The sequence below is a fragment of the Salmo salar genome, chromosome ssa13 (genome assembly GCF_905237065.1).
Source record: "Salmo salar chromosome ssa13, Ssal_v3.1, whole genome shotgun sequence".
NCBI lineage: Eukaryota > Metazoa > Chordata > Actinopteri > Salmoniformes > Salmonidae > Salmo > Salmo salar.
Genome location: NC_059454.1, coordinates 36,754,613 through 36,774,380, shown reverse-complemented (window position 1 = coordinate 36,774,380; position 19,768 = coordinate 36,754,613). Strand labels below are relative to the sequence as shown.

Below are 19,768 nucleotides of genomic sequence, written 5' to 3'. Positions count from 1 at the left end.
AGAAGAGTTACAGGGTGTTTTAAGTGGTAATGTCCCATCCTTTCAGGTTGTTGGCATGAGGTAGGACTAAATAGATTTAAATAGTGGAGTAGGGTGATATTTATATATTTTTATTTTTTGAATTTTTGTTGATGGTGTAGTGTTAGATGGTAGGGTATTTGTTTATCTATTTTTCAAGCAAAGTATAAAGGAGTTGTACTCCAGTCTAGTAGGTGGCGGTAATGCAACATATTGGACGAAGAATAAGAACATTGAGGGTTGGTTCTGAACTTTGTCGTTTCGTGAATGTAGCGACACTATTTGCTCCGGAAATACTTGGTTGCTCGTTGGTTTTATTGTTACTCTGAATGAAGCAATCATGGACGCAAAGAAATCTACATAACAAAATTAGCAACTGAGAAGCTATTATTTGGGGCACGGTGTACAGTTATACATTTAGTAAATGATTAATGTCTTTGTTTCCATTGATTTTGAACATGGGATTCGTATTAGGAGTTGTGTTATCCAAACTAGCTCATGCTTACTAACGTCGCTAACGTTAGTTAGCTAGCAAACAGTTGCATGAAATCCGCACGTTGGGCCGATACAGCTAACTAGTTTGTCCTCTTTTAATTGCCTTAAAAACAATGAACACTGTACTATTGTAATCCAGTATAGCAATATTGTAATTCTTACCTAGTTTACGAATACAGCAGACCAACAACTATAGCCCTGATGGTTACCTATTATGCTTAGCATGCTGACAGGGCTAGATTAGCTGGGTTGTAATCATTAGTCCAAACAGTTGCAAAACGTGTAACTAAAATAAGTGTTTCTATTGAACAAATTCAGGTAAGTCCCATATACCTAAGCGGTAAATCCTTCCACATTTCATTATGTTTGCTTCCGTTTAAAAAAAGTTTTGCAACAGAATCTGCGGAATGAATACGCCCAGAGGTCACTGGTGTTTATTTATTTTTTATTTAACCTTTATTTAACTCTGCTAGTCAGTTAAGAACAAATTGTTATTTACATTGATGGCCTAATGAGAATGCTACCTAAATATAATTCATAATCTGTAGCTAACTGGCTACTACAGTCAGTCTATAATCCAATTTGCAAGCCTATTTGAACAACATGCACCCATTTTATTTCCAGGACAGATGTCCTCATGATGAACTTTGATAGTCTGGACCCAGGAATGGGTGAATACGCACCCGCCCTCCATGGGAATCTAGAGCCGGGTAGGGAGCCCTCCATGGACCCACGGCTCAATCCGGGTTTGTTGCAAGGTGTGGAGCTTGATCCAGATGGTCTTCCCGTGGCCATACCTGAGTCTGTGCACATGATGGAGGGGATGTTCTCTGAGCTCCACAGCGTGCATGCAGAGGTGGGCGTTCCTGTCACAGCAACTCACTTTGACCTGCAAGAGGAGCTACTCTGGATGGGGAACCACAGGGTAAGAGACAAATTATTATGTGCGAAAATAGGGTCATTCCATGTAATTTCAGCAAGCCATGACACCCACTATCTTAGATGATCTTAGATGGTACCTATGTTAGCATTTTCATGCTTCATATTCAAGTAATCTATAAGTAACAGTAAAAAAAAAATTATACTTGAGAATGATTTGGACATGATGTGTGAAATGCTGATATAGGTACCATTAACTTGTATTGGATGCAAAACAGTTAGCATTTGAAACAGATGACAACAAAACCAAAGCATGGATTGCTGTCAGACCTTGTCTATAGACTGCTTACAGGGTAAGAAAATCTATAATTTTGTAATTTGGGTGAACAATCCCTTTAACATTGAGGGGGGTCCTTAAAAAAACATCAGCTAATAGCAGGAAAAGCACCGTCTGGTGGTCAGAACCTGATAATATCAGTATGTAGGATGGGACATAAACCTAAAAACTTCAATGACATATTTCTCTGAACAGGGGGAAAAAAAACAATCACCAAATTCACTGAGAGTACATTACACAGGATGAAGAAAAATACTCTGAGCTGCAGCTCCGTACTACTTGTCAGACATAGAGACCTGACACTATATACTCTGTTGGGGTGGGATTTCCAGGGGATGTGGGGTGGCCTTTGACCGTTTCTTTGGATTCCTCATGTCTAACTCATTTGGTCCAAATCGGATGTTTGTTACTATATTTACTGAATATTATATGAATCCTATAAATTAAAATGGCCAGTTTGAATGCAATCAATTAGCTTAATTGATCATAGATCAAAATAATATTTCAACAATATAATGTTGCGGGAATACTAATCTTATCTGTTCCACCTTTTTGAGGTGGAATGACCCAATAGGGTATTACTAGTACTTGGATCATGTGTGTCCACAAATGTTTTGTTCACTTAAGTTTCAGTTGGAACTTTTTTTGTAATTTTGCAATATGAGCTATTCGCCACCTTTTTTCCCCAGTGATATTAACTTGTTTCCCCTCTCTCTTTTCCATAGGGACATGCGATGTCCTTCTTTGGTTCGACAATGGGCCGCTACTCATCTTTCCAGGCGCACTCGACTGATGACATTCGTCAGATTCAGAGCATGGAGACAGGGGTTCTGTTTCTCTCTAAGAGTAATCTCAAGTGCCAAACTCGTGGAGGCCTCGTAATGTTCGACTACCCGTGAGTGGCATGCAAATGCTTTTGCACATTGTAGTTTTCTTACTGATTTTAGTTCTTACTGATAACCCATTAATGTTATTATGCGAGCCATGCAGCCATGTTTGCTTAGGTTCAAAGGTGGGTGCTGAAATGACGCTTGCAAAAATGTATCTCTAGAATCAACATTCAGCTGAAGCAAAGTTACAGCTTCAGTTTGGATGTGCATCTTGAATACTGTACAGTATAGTGTAATTGTCTTAATTAATGAATGTGTACATTGCAGAATGGAGGAGGGAGCTGACATGCATAGTCTGCTTATGACAGAAAACAATGCAATGCTCATGGGTGGACTACAGAATTATGTGCTTGAATTTGACCTTAATACTGTGCAGCAGACCCAAAAGGTATTGCATGACATCAGCATGTGAAAATATAACTAGTTGCAATAAATCATTTTGCCTGTATTTTTTGGCCTATAGGCTCTTAAAAATAATTGATGAATAATTGTAAATATTGTGATCTTTCCTTCCAATGCCTAGTTCACAGTCGAGGCTCCAGGGGTAGCTATTATGCGGCAGTCCAATCGTTTCTTATTCTGTGGGAACACATCTGGGAAGGTAAGGACAGCAAGAGAGGCCCAAGGCCACCCATGTTTCTCAGTGTTTGGAAGATGCTACTAGGGCTTTTTACATACTTAACCATTCATATTGCTCATCATCTTGCCTTCCACAAAACCAGGTGTCCCTTTGTGACCTGCGCACTTTCAAGCTAGAACATGAGTTTGATGCCTTCTCCGGTAGCCTGTCAGACTTCGATGTCCATGGCAACCTCCTGGCTGCATGTGGGTTCTCCAGTCGAGGGCTGAACAGACTGGCGTGTGACCGCTTCCTCATGGTGTTTGACCTGCGCATGATGCGCACTGTGACACCACTCCAGGTGCACGTGGACCCCCTCTTCTTGCGCTTCATCCCTACGTACACGTCACGCCTGGCCATCATCTCACAGACAGGTATTGATCAAATGGGGAATGTGTTTGTTATGCAGCCTGCTAGCTGTATTTATCAGACTGCAGAAAATAATTGACCGTCTTTTCCCTCTATCCCCAGGAGAGTGTCAGTTCTGTGAGCCCACTGGACTAGCTAACCTGGCTGACGTTTTCCATGTCAACACCGTGGGCCAGTTGCTCATGAGCTTCGACGTGTCCTCCAGCAAGCAGGCTTTGGCCTTTGGGGACTCTGGGGGAGGTGTGCACCTTTGGTCAGACGCCCCAGAGGTCTCCTACAACAGCTACTCGCGGGAGACAGAGTTTGCTCTGCCCTGTCTGGTGGACTCCTTGCCTCAGCTAGACTGGAGCCATGACCTGTTGCCCTTGTCCCTCATCCCCATGCCTTTGAACAGCTCAGAACCACTACTGTCAGACTGGGTCACCACACAGGCCACTCCCAGCCCTAGGTAGGTAACACATTGTTTTAAGACAAGTCTTCTGTCCTTTTGGGACTTTGATCTGCTGAAGTAGGCTATGGGGTGAATTCACTGCACCTTAAGCTGGGGTAATGCCAGTCTCTTCCCAAAAGTTACTGTAGATGTTTTCTCTTGTGCCAGAAGGATCAATTGTCTTCTCCCCTCCCCCCAAAAGTGTATTTTCTTGCTACCACTGATTGCTGATAACTTCTTTGAGGTAACATTTTCTTGCGACTGTGGTATGTGGTTGTCCCACCAGCTGTCTTTAGATGAATGCACGAACTGTAAGTCACTCTGGATAAGAGCGTCTGCTAAAGGACTAAAATGTAAATGACTAAGTTAAAGTATAAAAATATTTCTCACCTTTTTATCCTCCAGACGAGCACCCCCAGTGGACCCAGAGATCCTGCGCACTATGAACTCTGTAGGGTTCATTGGTTACGCCCCCAATCCTCGCACACGTCCCCGGAACCAGGTACATCAATCATCCACAAATTGTGTACTTTTTTATTTTTTTACATCAGAAGCAATGCGTTTTCATCCATTTTTTTTGTCCAGACAGTGTTATTCAGGAAGAGTTGGATACTGAACTATGCTTGGCTTGTATAGAAATCCTCTCTTGGTGACCCAATGACCTGTGTTTCAGGTTCCTTACAAGATCAAGGAGGTGGAGCTGGACTATGATAACTACAACCAGGGTGTTCCTGAGTCTCTTATTGGTCGAGATGAAGAACCACACCTGTACATGGTGCCCAAGAAATACAGGAAGGTGTGTCTCTTTACTAATTACATTGTTATCTACCTGTAATGGTGGAATGTGTGGTTTAATAGTATGAATATGTGTTATGAGCACAGTTCAATGTGAGTGATGAGGTTAGCTTGTTGTGTTAACGATAAGACCGTACATCTTGGATTGTTTTGTGCCCATCAGGTCACCATCAAATACTCCAAACTTGGCCTCGAGGACTTTGACTTCAAACATTACAACAGGACCCTGTTTGCTGGTCTTGAACCTCACATTCCCAATGCTTACTGCAACTGCATGATTCAGGTGAGAATTGGAAATGAGTGGCGTTAAGTTATATACTGTAAATATACCAAGGTTGATTTATATTTGTTTAAGTTATCGAGCTCATGATTATTTGTACATTATTTGTTCCCATTTACAAATAAAAATTGTTGTAAGATTATTTCAGTGTGTGTTTTCCCTGTGTTTGTTTGATTGGTTAGGTGTTGTATTTCCTGGAGCCAATCCGCTGCCTGGTCCAGAACCACCTGTGTCAGAAGGAGTTCTGTCTGGCGTGTGAGCTGGGCTTCCTCTTCCACATGCTGGACCTGTCACGAGGAGACCCCTGTCAGGTAGCCACCGGTCATAGGAATAGAATGAATAGAAAGGCCTTCTCCATTCAAGTCAATGATGGCATAATGGGTGGACTGGCAGCCATTTTGAGTGTACAGGAAGTAAAAGCAGGAAGTATTCCCTTCAATCTGTGCTGTGATTTGTTAAGTCAACTCAACTGACATAGATGCGGTAAATAAATCAATGGAACGCAGACTGCGGGGGATAGAAGGATGCCGGATTGGGGCACATTCAACAAATCTAATCTAACGAAGTGGTTATTCGTCAAATCCGTCTGATGTGTCTGATGTGCATACATTTAGCTATTTTTGCTGCATTTAGAAGTTGTCCCTTTTTTAGGTTTAGAAGAAGTGACTGCTAAATGCTAACTCCCATTCGTATAAACTGGTAGCATAGCTAGCATACAGAAATCAGTGGTGGTAGTGAAAGTCGTTTTTAACTAATGCAGTTGACTGGTGATGATGACATGAACATGTATTGGGGTTCACATCCATACAGCATTATACTCAGATTTCTTACTCAACAGTGTGAAGTACACATATACACTTATCAAAAATATAAACGCAACATACAACAATTTCAAAGATTTTACTGGGTTACAGTTAAGGATCTGGGTAGGAAAAACTTATCCAAAACTGTACCTTAAAGGAACCTTCTAGATACATTGTTGACCTAGCACTCTGACTTATACACCAAATCTAGCAATCACACTTCTGCCAGACTGACCTGGTTGAGGGTGACAAACTCAGCGTCCAGTCCCACGAGATCTCTGGCCTGGGGCATCTCACTGACCATGAGGGGGATGAACGTGGCGTGGCTCTTCCTCTGCTTCCTCGCCAGTGATGCCTCTGTCAGCAGCACACTGGCCTCGATGGGGTTTTTAACTGGGAAAGACAGACAGAAATCAAGTGTTGGGGTGTTATCAAACATGTAATAACTGCAGTCATACACAGTACCACAAACAACACCCATCTTCACAGAGGAGGTCAAGGTTATGTTGCGTACTGGTTTGGACTGACACCAAGGCAAATATCCTGTACGTATAATGTATACTGAACAAAATTATAAACGCAACTTGCAACAATTTCAAAGATTTTTACCGAGTTACAGTTCATATAAGGAAATCACATACCTTAAAAAAAAAGTAGGGGCGTGGATCAGAAAACCAGTTAGTATCTGGTGTGACCACCATTTGCCTGATGCAGCATGTTACATCTCCTTCGCATAGTGTTGATCAGGCTGTTGAGTGTGGTCTGTGGAATGTTGTCCCGCTCCTCTTCAATGGCTGTGCGATGTTGCTGTACAGTACCAGTCAAAAGTTTGGACACACCTACTCATTCAAGGGTTTTTCTTTATTTTTACTGTTTTCTACATTGTAGAATAATAGTGAAGACATCAAAACTATGAAATAACACACATGGAATCATGTAGTAACCAAAAAGGTGTTTTTTTTCTTTCCTTCATAATGCGTTTGAGCCAATCAGTTGTGTTATGACATGGTGGAGGTGGTATACAGAAGATAGCCCTATTTGGTAAAAGACCAAGTCCGTATTATGGCAAGAACAGCTCAAATAAGCAAAGAGAAACGACAGTCCATCATTACTTTAAGACATCAGTCAATCCAGAAAATGTCAAGAACTTTGAATGTTACTTCAAGTGCAGTCGCAAAAACCATTAAGCGCTATGATGAAACTGGCTCTCATGAGGACCGCCACAGGAATGGAAGACCCAGAGTTACCTCTGCTGCAGAGGATAAGTTCATTAGAATTACCAGCCTCGGAAATTGCATAAATCCAAATAAATGCTTTACAGAGTTCAAGTAACAGACACATCTCAACATCAACTGTTTAGAGGAGACTGCGAGAATAAGGCCTTCATGGTCGAATTGCTGCACAGAAAACGCTACTAAAGGACACCAATAAGAATAAGAGACTTGCTTGGGCCAAGAAACACGAGCAATGGACATTAGACTGGTGGAAATCTGTCCTTTGGTCTGATGAGTCCAAATATTTGATTTTTGGTTCCAACCGCCGTGTCTTTGTGAGACGCAGAGTAGGTGAATGGATGATCTCCGCATGTGTGTTCTGACCGTGAAGCATGGAGGAGGAGGCGTGGGGGTGCTTTTCTGGTGTCACTGTCAGTGATTTATTTATAATTCAAGGCACATTTAACCAGCATGGCTACCACAGCATTCTGCAGCGATATGCCATCCCATCTGGTTTGCGCTTAGTGGGACTATCATTTGTTTTTCTACAGGACAATGACCCGTCACACTTCCAGGCTGTGTAAGGGCTATTTGACCAAGAAGGAGAGTGATGGAGTGCTGCATCATATGACCTGGCCTCCACAATCACCCGACCTCAACCCAATTGAGATGGTTTGGGATGAGTTGGACCGCAGAGTGAAGGAAAAGCAGCCAACAAGTGCTCAGCATATGTGGGAATTCCTTCAAGACTTGGAATAGCATTCCAGGTGAAGCTGGTTGAGAGAATGCCAAGAGTGTGCAAAGCTGTCATCAAGGCAAAGGGTGGCTACACAAAAATCAGACATACCTTATTTACATAAATATTCAGACCCTTTGCTATGAGACTCGAAAATTGAGCTCAGGTTTATCCTGTTTCCATTGCTCATCCTTGAGATGTTTCTACAACTTGATTGGAGTCCCATCTGTGGTAAATTCAATTGATTGGACATGATTTGGAAAGGCACACACCTGTCTATATAACGTCCCACAGTTGACAGGGCGTGTCAGAGAAAAAAAAACCTCACAAGGTCTAAGGAATTGTCCGTAGAGCTCCGAGATCTGGGGAAGGGTACCAAAAATTTTTGTAGCATTGAAGCTACCCAAGAACACAGTGGCCTCCATCATTCTTAATGGAACCACCAAGACTCTTCCTAGAGCTGGCTGCCCGGCCAAACTGAGCAATCGGGGGAGAAGGGCCTTGGTCAGGGAGGTGACCAAGAACCTGATGGTCACTCTGACAGAGCTCTAGAGTTCTTCTGTGGAGATGGGAGAACCTTCCAGTAGGACAACCATCTCTGCAGCACTCCTCCAATCAGGCATTTATGGTAGAATGGCCAGACAGAAATCACTCCTCAGTAAAAGGCACATAAAAGCCCACTTGGAGTTTGCTAAAAGGCACATAAAGACTCTCAGACCATGAGAAACAAGATTCTCTGGTCTGATGAAACCAAGATTGAATTCTTTGGCCTGAATGCCAAGCGTCACGTCTGGAGGAAACCTGGCACCATCCCTACGGTGAAGCATGGTGGTGGCAGCATCATGCTGTGGGGATGTTTTTCAGCGGCAGGGACTGGGAGACTAGTCAGGATCGAGGGAAAGATGAATGGAGCAAAGTACAGAGAGATCCTTGATGAAAACCTGTTCCAGAGCGCTGAGGACCTCAGACTGGGGCGAAGGTTCACCTTTCAACAGGACAACAACTCTAAGCACACAACCAAGACAATGCAGGAGTGGCTTCGGGACAAGTCTCTGAATGTCTTTGAATGGCCCAGCCCGAGCCCGGACTTGAACCTGATTGAACATCTCTGGAGAGACCTGAAAATAGCTGTGCAGCGACGCTCCCCATCCAACCTGACAGAGCTTGAGAGGATCTGCAGAGAAGAATGGGAGAAACTCCCCTAATACAGGTGTGCCAAGCTTGTAGCATCATACCCAAGAAGACTCGAGGCTGTAATCACAGTCAAAGGTGCTTCAACAAAGTACTGAATAAAGGGTCTAAATACTTATGTAAATGTAATATTTAAATTTTTAATACCTGTTTTTTCTTTGTCGTTATGGGCTATTGTGTGTGTATATTTATGACGAAAAAAAACAATTTAATCAATTTTAGAATAAGGCAGTAACGTAACAAAATGTGGAAAAAGTCAAGGGGTCTGAATACTTTCCGAATCCACTGTATAGACACACCATATGTGTTTTAATAAATCAAATCTATGTAGGTTACTGAGCTTGTCAGATGCTTTAAGCAAACTGTAATTCAATAATTAAGACAAATGACTCGAGGGAGCCAGAGATAAAGATAACCTGTTCCCGAACAACCTCCTGCCCCTGGCCTTTACAGATTCTGCCATTCAGCAACCTTTTCAATTTGGTGTGTCAGTTAGGATTTTCATATGCACATTTTCGTGGAACAGTTTCATTTATTTTATAATAAAGTCATCATATCTCAAAATCATTATCATAGAATTTGTATTAATTATATCTAGATGAAAATGATACAAATCTAAAAGTAACTTCTATTGCCATTGCCAACTATGTAAAAATAGCATACATAAAGACAACAACTAATAACATTGCAAGCTGCAGGTAGAAACGGTCCTGATTTTAAAAAGTATTACATTGGCTACACATGGCCTGTCTGACGGAACTTGAAAAATTTGATCAACTATCAACTGGACCCAACCCAAAGCTTGCCCTAACTAAAATATTCTGGACCCTCGAGTTTCCAGTACCAGTGAGCTCCAGACAGACACAGCGGTGGGCTATTTGCGCAAGGGATAAAAAGTAATCAGGTAGGCCTGTTTTTATGATGTTTCCACTGGATCAGAACATGACATTTTTTCCCTTTCAAGTAGAGTGTTTATCGAAAGGGAGAGAGCTGGAAAGATTTTTCAAATGGGCTACATTGGGGAACTATTGTCATTCTCAATGGATTTAAAAACAGACTTTGTTTACTTGCTGTTTGTAAAGAAACAAAAAATGTATTTGAGAAGCTCCACAGCTCATTAGTGGTGATAAGTTAAGATCAGAAATACCATCAGATCTCCAAATGGGCACATTTCTAAGCCTACATTTGCATGCTGGCCAGGTAGCCTAGGCCTACTTCTATGCATAATCAGGTGCACGTCCTTACTCAACATTGACAAGAGTGCTCAAAACAAAACAACTCGTAAATGGAAGGAAATGAACCAAAACGTGTTTCTCACAAGTGTATCCTAGTTTGTACACTATAAATAACGTGTTCACTTCAACAATGAGAACTGTAAAATACTAATAATAATATATTGAATGCATTAACAGAAAATATGGTAACCAAACAAACATTGTAGATTAGTAATTATGTGAATTAACGCTAAATGTACTACCGGTGATACCGGTGTGCTCCTCTAAAAAATTATTGATCAACCAAAAAAATCGACCAGTCAACTAAATGGGGTCAGCCCTAGTGTGATCGGGGGTGTATTCATTACGCCAATTCTGTTAAAACATTTCTTAAACGGAAGCAAATGTAACGAAACAGGGATAAACATACCTGAATTTGTCCAATAGAAACTCTCGTTTGCAACTGTTGGACTACTGACTACGCCCTAGATCAGCTAGATCAGAGAGTGTGCAAAGCGGTGTTGAATGTCTGTCACCTTGATTTACTCTCATTAACTCTCGGCCTGTGTGCACCTTCGTAAACTTTCATTCATTGGCTAGGTTGTAGCAACCTCATGATAGGAATAGGGAAAACTCAAGTATCATGTAGTAGCCTAAACCTATCGATGTTACATTGAGCTGGGTGAATGGAATATGAATGACACTCATCCAATATGCTGTAATAGAAATAAGGCCAAGCTCATAAAAAAATGATCGTCCTCCCTCATCTTAAACTTCACCGACCACCACTGATGTAAAGTGTATGAGTAATATGTATGTAACAAACTATCTGTAAAAAATATATATATAAATGAAAGTGACTTTTGTCCTCTAAAAAAGCGGGTGGGTGGGCCAGTACAACAAATACAAATGTAGTTTCCCCTTACTCTAAAGAGCTTTGGGTGTCTTCTTTAGCTTAAAGACCATGCCTTTGTGCAGAGACGAAAACGGAAACCCCCTTCCCACACACACACACTTTTGCCCTCAGAACAGCCTCAATTCGTCGGGGCATGGACTCTACAAGGTGTCGAAAGTGTTCAACAGGGATGCTGGCCCATGTTGACTCCAATGCTTCTCACAGTTGTGTCAAGTTGGCTTAAAAATCCTTCTTTAACCTGTCTCCTCCCTTTCATCTACATTGATTGAAGTGGATTTTACAAGTGACATCAATAAGGGACCATAGCTTTCACATGGATTCACCTAGCCAGTCTATCATGGAAAGAGCACGTGTCCTTAATGTTTTGTATATTCAGTGTAATTTACCTGTGTAAGTGCCTAAGTGTCAAATACAGTAACAGGGTTGTTTTCATCTTAAATCAGCCATCTAAAAAAAAAAAAAATGGAAATGTCTGAAACTGTACTTTTTACTTGTGGATATTAAACATAAAAATCTAAACTCAAGATGGGCGGCAGGTAGCCTAGCGGTTAAGAGTGTTGGGACTGTATGTGAAAGGTCGCTGGTTTGAATCCCCGAGCCGACTAGGTGAAAAATCAGTCGATATGCCCTTGAGGAAGGCACTAACCCTAATCGCTCCTGTAAGTTGCTCTGGATAAGAGCATCTGCTAATATGTCAATGTAATGTGTAAATCTATTTGTCTACATGCCATTTTAAAAACAATGCAGCTATTGGAGTAAACCTATTCTGGATTAAGACGAGTAACCATGAGGAAGAATAAGACATCTGATTAACACTTCATTTATAACGGTTGGTTTTATTATAGCTAATAAATAACCAAATCATTGACGGATCAATAGATAAAAGAAATCCATGTCTCTTATCTGCCCCTGCAAGCCGGTCAGCATACGCGTCATCACACTCCCTCATCTGATTGGTCGAGTCGGTGGGCCTTCTGACTTTGGCTGTGGTAACAAGTGACGACCTGTAGGGTCAGAGGTTCCAAGCCATTCTATTCATTCTAGCTCTATGCCACCAACAGCCATGACACATGTCACACTCTGTCATATGGTCCATCTGTCAATACAAAATAATAGACCCCTGTAGGAATGTTCTTATGTAGATGTAGTAGAGTTGTAATAAAGAGTTTGATGTAGTTGTATTAGAGGTAATAGAGCACTGTAATGTGTTTTATGTATGCACTGTACTGACGGACCATAATTGAACCATCCTGCTGCCTACTCCCATTGCCATTCACTCATTGCAACCACTGTACCCTCTAACCCCTCTCAAAGGCCAGTAATTTCCTCCGAGCATTCCGAACAATCCCAGAGGCATCTGCCCTGGGCCTTATCCTGGCTGACTCTGATGAGCAGACGGGGAAGGCCAGGCTGGGCCGTCTCATCCAGAGCTGGAACCGCTTCATTCTAACCCAGCTCCACCAGGAGACCCAGGAGCAGGAGGGGCCACAGGCCTACCGAGGAGCCAGCAGCAGGTGACACCTTTTTCCTTTTGTTTTACATTTTTAACAGCCCCCCCCCCCCAAAAAAAGATACTAGTTAAAATGATCTGCATTTCTTAAACTCTCAATGTTAGGAAGTAAATCAGCTTTTAATATTTCTTTAGTGTATAATAGAGCATCTTCTATTTGTGTTTAGTGATGACTTTGGCTTGATAATTTTTTTATGCTTTGTTGGTGACAGTGCTCTGGGCTCCTCAGGCGAGTCTGTAATCGGAAGGCAGTTTGGATGTGAGGTTGAGAACAGCAGCCTGTGTCGCTGTGGAAAGGAGACCGTACGCTCCTCTCTCACCTTGCTCTTCACCATGCACTACCCTGAGCAGAACTCACTTGGTTAGGTTTCCCCTAATTGTCTTTACTCTGCAAGTATTTGACTAGTATCACTGTTATTTGGGTAGTACAATGGATTTCTTGATCATATATTGGTGTTTTACTGTAAATCCTATTCTGTTAGATAAGACGATAAAGGAGTATGACTTTGCTGAGATCCTGAAGAAGAGTATATGTCTGGAGCAGAGTACACAGGCGTGGTGTGAGAACTGTGAAAAGTACCAGCCCACAGTAAGTGACACTTTTTATAAACCTTTTTTAGTTTTAAAATTGGTTTATGGTTTGAGTCGATTCTTTAATGTGTTTTTCCTGTATCCATTTACCTCTAGGTGCAGACACGGAACATCCGCTGCCTTCCTGATGTACTGGTCATTAACTGTGAGGTGAACAGTGTCAAAGAGGCTGAGTTCTGGAAGGCTCAGGCAGAGGTGAGCTCTTAAATCCAAACCATGATCGACCGCTTGAGTATTTCCTCCTACAATGGCAAATGCTGAATACAGACTGCTATTGATATTTACAATGACATGATGGCCATATATTTACAGGAGCACATTAGAGATTTAGTACTTCTCATATCCCGATGATGTTGTTTGTGTTTCCAGTGTCAGTAATATTTTGCCACAAAATTATTACAGTGAATCAAGCTGTTCCTCTCTCTCCACAGTACGCTTTCATCAAGGCCAAGAAGAAAGAGGAAATGGAACCCCATAAGCCCAAAGAACCTCCACCACAACAACCAACTGAGTGGTGCTTAGAGTACGAATGATGAACCTTTCCACATATTTGGCTAGTGAGAGTTCATACTCTCATGGAAATATTGATGGGAAAGCTTGTCAAAACAATGATCATCTGACATTTTGTTTTTGAAATGTTACCCTGCATCGGGGCCAATTCAGGGAGTAAACTGAAATTCAAATTTTCCTCAATGCACTTTTGATAACCTCCATGTTGTTTAGGGAGGGGCTGGTCAATACGGAGGGCCTGACCTTTGACACCAGAGTGGAGGACCTGCGTCACGTCTGGATCCCTCTCACTCTGAAGATGTCCATCAGCAAAAGCCAGGGCCTGGAGATAAGCAGTTGGCCAGAGGAAGAGGAGGTGAGAGAAGGGTTGCAAAATTCTGGGAAATTTTTATAAATTCCCTGTTTTTCAAGAAGTCCAGGGAACTGATTGAAAGTTCATGGAATTGTGCAACCCTAGGTGAGAGACACAGAACAGCCAACAACTACTTTTACTTCACATTCATAGGTTCACTCACCAAATAATTTTTCAAGATGGTTTTTCCATTTGGCTCCTCATAGGTTGTTTTTGTTTTTCCGTACTGGTTTCAGTTTAATAGAATGATCTGTATTAGTGCTGTATGTATGAAAATGCTTTTTCTTTAACCAATCGTTTAGCTGAACTCCACTGAGGAGGCTGAAGGAGCGTCTCTCTATGACTTGGTGGTTACTGTGCCTCATGTACTGGACGCTCGCACCGGGGGAAACCTGGTAGCACACATCAAAGTGGGAGAGACCTATCACGTCAGAAAAGAGGTGAGTGGATGGATAGATCTGTTAGAGCCAAAGTAAGAACATCAACAAACATCAGGAGAATTGAAAGCTACACTGACTGTACAAAATATTGAGAACACCTGCTCTTTCCATGACAGACTGACCAGGTGAATCCAGGTGGAAGCTATAATCCCTTATTGATGTCACTTGTTAAATCCACTTCAATCAGTGTAGATGATGGGGAGGATATTAGGAAGGTGTTCTTAAAGTTTGTACACTCAGTGTGTATATATGCTAATAATAATATTGTGAAAACCATATTTAACTAATTTATTTTTGTTCATTTTGTGGTTTAAGGGGGTAACACACCAGCAGTGGTATCTATTCAATGACTTCCTGATTGAGCCAATTGACAAGGTCATCTTTGATTACTCACTGAATCAACATATCAAATATCTTGTTAATTCCTCAAATATAACAAGAGTCTAAAATAAGTGTTTGTATTTTTGTTTTTGTTTGTGCGTTTCAGGCAGAAGCAGCACAGTTTGATGTGAACTGGAAGGTGCCTGCCATCTTATATTACGCCAAGAGAAACTACCACTCCAAATACGACCTACGCAGTAAGCAATCCACTCATTGGCAGTATGTCCAACTGGCCTCACAACCGCAGACTACATGTATGGCGTCGTGTGGGCGAGCAGTTGGCCGATGTCAACATTTTGAACAGAGTGCCCCATGGTGGCGGTGGGGTTATGGTATGGGCAGGCATAAACACAATTGCATTTTATCAATGGCAATTTCAATGAACAGAAATACCGTGACGAGGTCCTGAGCGAGACCCATTGTGAGGCCCACTTTTCTTAAGGTATCTGTGACCAACAGATGCATATCTGTATTCCCAGTCATGTGAAATCCATAGATTAGGGCCTAATGAATGTGTTTCAATTGACTGATTTCCTTATATGTACTGTAACTCACTAAAATCTTTGAAATTGTTGCAAGTTGCGTTTATAATTTTGTTCAGTGGCTCAGTTGGTAGAGCATGGTGTTTGCAATGGTGTTTGCAACGCCAGGGTTGTGGGTTCGATTCCCACGGGGGGGCCAGTACAGGGGGGGAGAAATTTTTTTTGAAATGTATGCGCTCTCTGGATTTAGCAGACGCTCTGGATAAGAGACTTAAATGTAAATGTAATTATACGTACAGGACATTTGTCTTGGTGTCAGTCCAAACCAGTACGCAACATAACCTTGACCTCCTCTGTGAAGATGGGTGTTGTTTGTGGTACTGTGTATGACTGCACTTATTACCTGTTTGATAACACCCCAACACTTGATTTCTGTCTGTCTTTCCCAGTTAAAAACCCCATCGAGGCCAGTGTGCTGCTGACAGAGGCATCACTGGCGAGGAAGCAGAGGAAGAGCCACGCCACGTTCATCCCCCTCATGGTCAGTGAGATGCCCCAGGCCGGAGACCTCGTGGGACTGGACGCTGAGTTTGTCACCCTCAACCAGGTCAGTCTGGCAGAAGTGTGATTTCTAGGTTTGGTGTATAAGTCAGAGTGCTAGGTCAACAATGAATCTAGAAGATTCCTTTTCAGGTACAGTTTTGGAATAGTTTTTCCTACCCGGTTCCTAACCGTAATCATTAAATAGGTGTATAGGAGGGGCAGCTTCACCCTAGCAGCATTATCCACTGTTTAAATTCCCCCCTATTGATCGAATCAATGTCTTTGGGTATGTAGGAGGAGGCAGAGCTACGCAGTGACGGCACCAAATCCACCATTAAGCCCAGTCAGATGTCTGTGGCACGGATCACCTGTGTGCGCGGTCAGGGTCCCAACGATGGAGTACCATTCATCGATGACTACATCTCCACTCAGGAGCAGGTAATGCAGCCCCTCTCGACCTGGCGATAATATCAGTACTTTAACAGGATGGATGGATGTTCAGATAATTATTGCTTTGCAGTAAAATCGGATGTTAAATAACCACAAACAATACAGGTTCTTAACAAAAATACCTAAATTCAACTCATCTTAGTTCTTGAAGTTGAATCTACTTCACTCTTTTGCTGGTGCAGGTGGTGGACTATCTGACCCAGTACTCAGGCATCAAACCAGGGGACCTAGATGCTAAGATTTCCTCCAAGCACTTGACCACTCTGAAGTCAACTTACCTGAAGCTGCGCTTCCTCATTGACACCGGAGTGCGCTTTGTTGGCCATGGTTTACAAAAGGACTTCCGCGTTATAAATTTGCTGGTAAATTTGTGTACTTAATTTATCTGATTGTGAAATTGAACCAAATGTACCTGTTTCTATACCCCTGGCCGCAGTTTTAGTAAAGATTATGGGCTGGTTTCCCAGACACAGATTAAGCCTTGGACTAAAAAGAATGCTCAATGGAAAATGTCCTTTTTAAAATGGCTTTTTAGTCCAGAACCAATCTTAATCTGTGTCTAGTAATCCAGCCCTATTGGTTAGCTAGAAACAGTAGACGGGGTCATTTCAGTGGAGGGAGTTTGGGAGCTCATCTGTGTTTTTGTTTCCTTGCTCAGGTGCTGAAGGATCAGGTAGTTGACACAGTCTACCTGTTCCATATGCCTCGTAAGAGGATGATCTCTCTGCGCTTTCTCGCCTGGTACTTCCTGGGTAAGAGTTTAAACTCCTCAACCACTGTTTTGTTCATATAGAAATTACTTCTTAGTCTGCCATTTTCCAAATGTCTCTATGTAACACAAAATTGTGTGTGATGGCAAAACTGCTACTTGCTTTTCCAGACCTGAACATCCAGGGTGAGACACATGACAGTATCGAGGATGCACGCACCGCACTTTCTCTGTACAATAAGTACCTGGAACTGAGTCGTGGAGGAGGAAACAATGAAGTCCGCAAAGTTCTGAAGGGACTCTACGAGAAAGGCCGCAAGATGGACTGGAAAGTCCCGGACTGTGACACAGGAGATGGTTAAGGTAGCTGAAAAAGTGTGAAACTGGCATTGCATTAGAGAGTGTAATGTTGGTGGGGTTTAGGAATTATTGAGGCTGACTAAACTTTACTTACTATTATTAGCAGTTTACAGTGTCAATCAATCCACACTGATTGAATGTGGTCCCCTCCTACATGCACAGCTTCTTTCCCTCAATGATGGGACTGTGAAGAGTACCGGAAGACAAACTGATTCACTCTCTATTTCAATCAGCCTTTTCTTTTGTATTGTTCCAACTAGGGCTAGCACAATTACCGTACAACCATATAACCAACAGTGATGGATAAAGACTGTCATGAAAATAAAATAACCGTTGTAACTGTTTTTTAATTGTTTTGCTATTTGAAAGGTTATAATGTTGATCGCGGTAATTTGGCTGACCAATAACCGTCATCAAAAGCTCCATGACGTCGCAGCCCTAGTTACAATAAGTTCAATAAGGACCCCATACATGAAACTGGACAAGCCATTGACAAGAGCAGAATCCTGACAGAGGTTGTGTCAGTGTCCCAACTTTCCACATAGTCTTGCTTGCCTGTACAGTATTTGAATAAGGACTGAACAGCTTTCATCTTCTCCAAAGCATAAACCAAAACTATTTCTGATTTAATTTTTCCTTTTCTATTTTTCATTAGATTTGTAAAGAATGTTTGTCATTATGCTGTACATTATGCTGCTTACATGGGTAAAGAATAGTATTTTGAAAGTGTGGTGAAGTTTTTGTAGTGATGTTTCTATTGGCCTGTAATTAAAACAGAATATAAACTCAGCAAAAAAGAACCGTCCCTTTTTCAGGACCCTGTCTTTCAAAGATAATTTGTAAAAATACAAATAACTTCACAGATCTTCATTGTAAAGGGGTAAACACTGTTTCCCATGCTTGTTCAATGAACCATAAACAATTAATGAACATGCACCTGTGGAACAGTCGTTAAGACACTAACAGCTTACAGACAGCAGGCAATTAAAGGTCACAGTTCTGAAAACTTAGGACATTAAAGATGCCTTTCTACTGACTGAAAAATACCAAAAGAAAGATGCTCAGGGTCCCTGCTCATCTGCGTGAACGTGCCTTTTGGCATGCTGTAAGGAGGCATGAGGACTGCAGACGTGGCCAGGGCAATAAATTGCAATGTCCGTACTGTGAGACACCTAAGACAGCACTACAGGGAGACAGGACGGACAGCTGATCATCCTCACAGAGGCAGACCACGTGTAACAACACCGGCACAGGATCTGTACATCCGAACATCACACCTGCGGCAGGGGCGGAAATCCCGGGGGGGACGGGGGGGACACGACCCCCCCCATCCTGGGAAAAATATGATTTGTCCGCCCCAATATATCACTGAAACATAACTATGTAATTGAAATAATATTAATAATATGCAATGAAAGCAATTGTGCTGATTATAGACACTTAATAGCGCGTTTTTAAGTTTCAAAAGAATGCGACCCCCCCCGCCCTTTGCCTCACAATGGTTTGATCCACTGCCAGTTCCTTAGCTTGCTACGTAACTGCCGTGAGGTTCATCCAGTCAATCGCGCACACACACACTAGCTGAATATGCAGAGCTAGCGCGCAAATATTAACTATTAAGCTAGCAAGTACCTATTCCATTTATGTGGCGTCGTCAAAGATGGAATCAGCATGCAGATGATGTAAGTTAGTGCTTCAAAGTCCCTGTGATAAGGTTAGCGATAAACTGAAGTCCAAACTGAACAGAACTACTCTCATCTACCATTGTCTTAAATATATTTAATGGTCTCGTTGCAAAAGCTAAAATGTCGCAAGGGAACTTTTATTTCTTTATTTTATTTCACCTTTATTTAACCCGGGTAGCAAAGATTATAGCAAACACCACTGAAACTGAATTGGTGCTCGCTAGCTTTGCAAATTCAGCTATTGTTGGAAGCCAGCCAATATGAAATAAACTATTACAATTACAAAAGGTTGCAGCATATGTTGTGTAAATGGTGAACTCATACAGCTGTCAACTCTTGTCATTTTAATCCGTTTCACATTTGATAGCTACCTTTTAGATCGAAGCCCATATAGAATGATTGAAGATGATAGAAGCCCATCTCCTACTGTAAATAACCTGTGTGTAGCCAGCCAGGTAGAAAAATGGCAGAAAAATAAAAGACGGACATCAGAGTATTTTTCAATACACCAAAACGCATAGTAAGAACCCTAGTAGCCCAATATCTCAAAGACTAGTTGATAAAATGTT

The 19,768-nt window shown here is 41.9% G+C and overlaps 1 protein-coding gene across 2 annotated transcripts; it reads left to right on the top strand.

Annotated features, from left to right (window-relative positions):
• Positions 1-305: 305 nt before the first annotated feature.
• LOC106567188 (poly(A) specific ribonuclease subunit PAN2) lies at positions 306-17,858 on the top strand. 2 transcript variants are annotated; one of them, XM_014136201.2, is made up of 25 exons: positions 306-831; positions 1,143-1,438; positions 2,455-2,624; positions 2,887-3,007; positions 3,143-3,220; positions 3,342-3,612; positions 3,710-4,055; positions 4,443-4,539; positions 4,711-4,833; positions 4,996-5,115; positions 5,295-5,423; positions 12,501-12,700; positions 12,909-13,057; positions 13,179-13,285; positions 13,384-13,482; positions 13,719-13,810; positions 14,011-14,152; positions 14,452-14,589; positions 14,905-14,964; positions 15,077-15,167; positions 15,902-16,059; positions 16,290-16,433; positions 16,628-16,807; positions 17,104-17,197; positions 17,326-17,858. In XM_014136201.2, the coding sequence occupies exons 2-25, from the start codon at positions 1,151-1,153 to the stop codon at positions 17,514-17,516; spliced, it is 3,588 nt and encodes a 1,195-aa protein (XP_013991676.1). In that variant the 5' UTR covers positions 306-831; positions 1,143-1,150; the 3' UTR covers positions 17,517-17,858. The 2 variants fall into 2 exon arrangements, with proteins under 2 accessions (XP_013991676.1, XP_013991675.1); XM_014136200.2 differs by having other exon boundaries at positions 1,138-1,438.
• Positions 17,859-19,768: the final 1,910 nt, after the last annotated feature.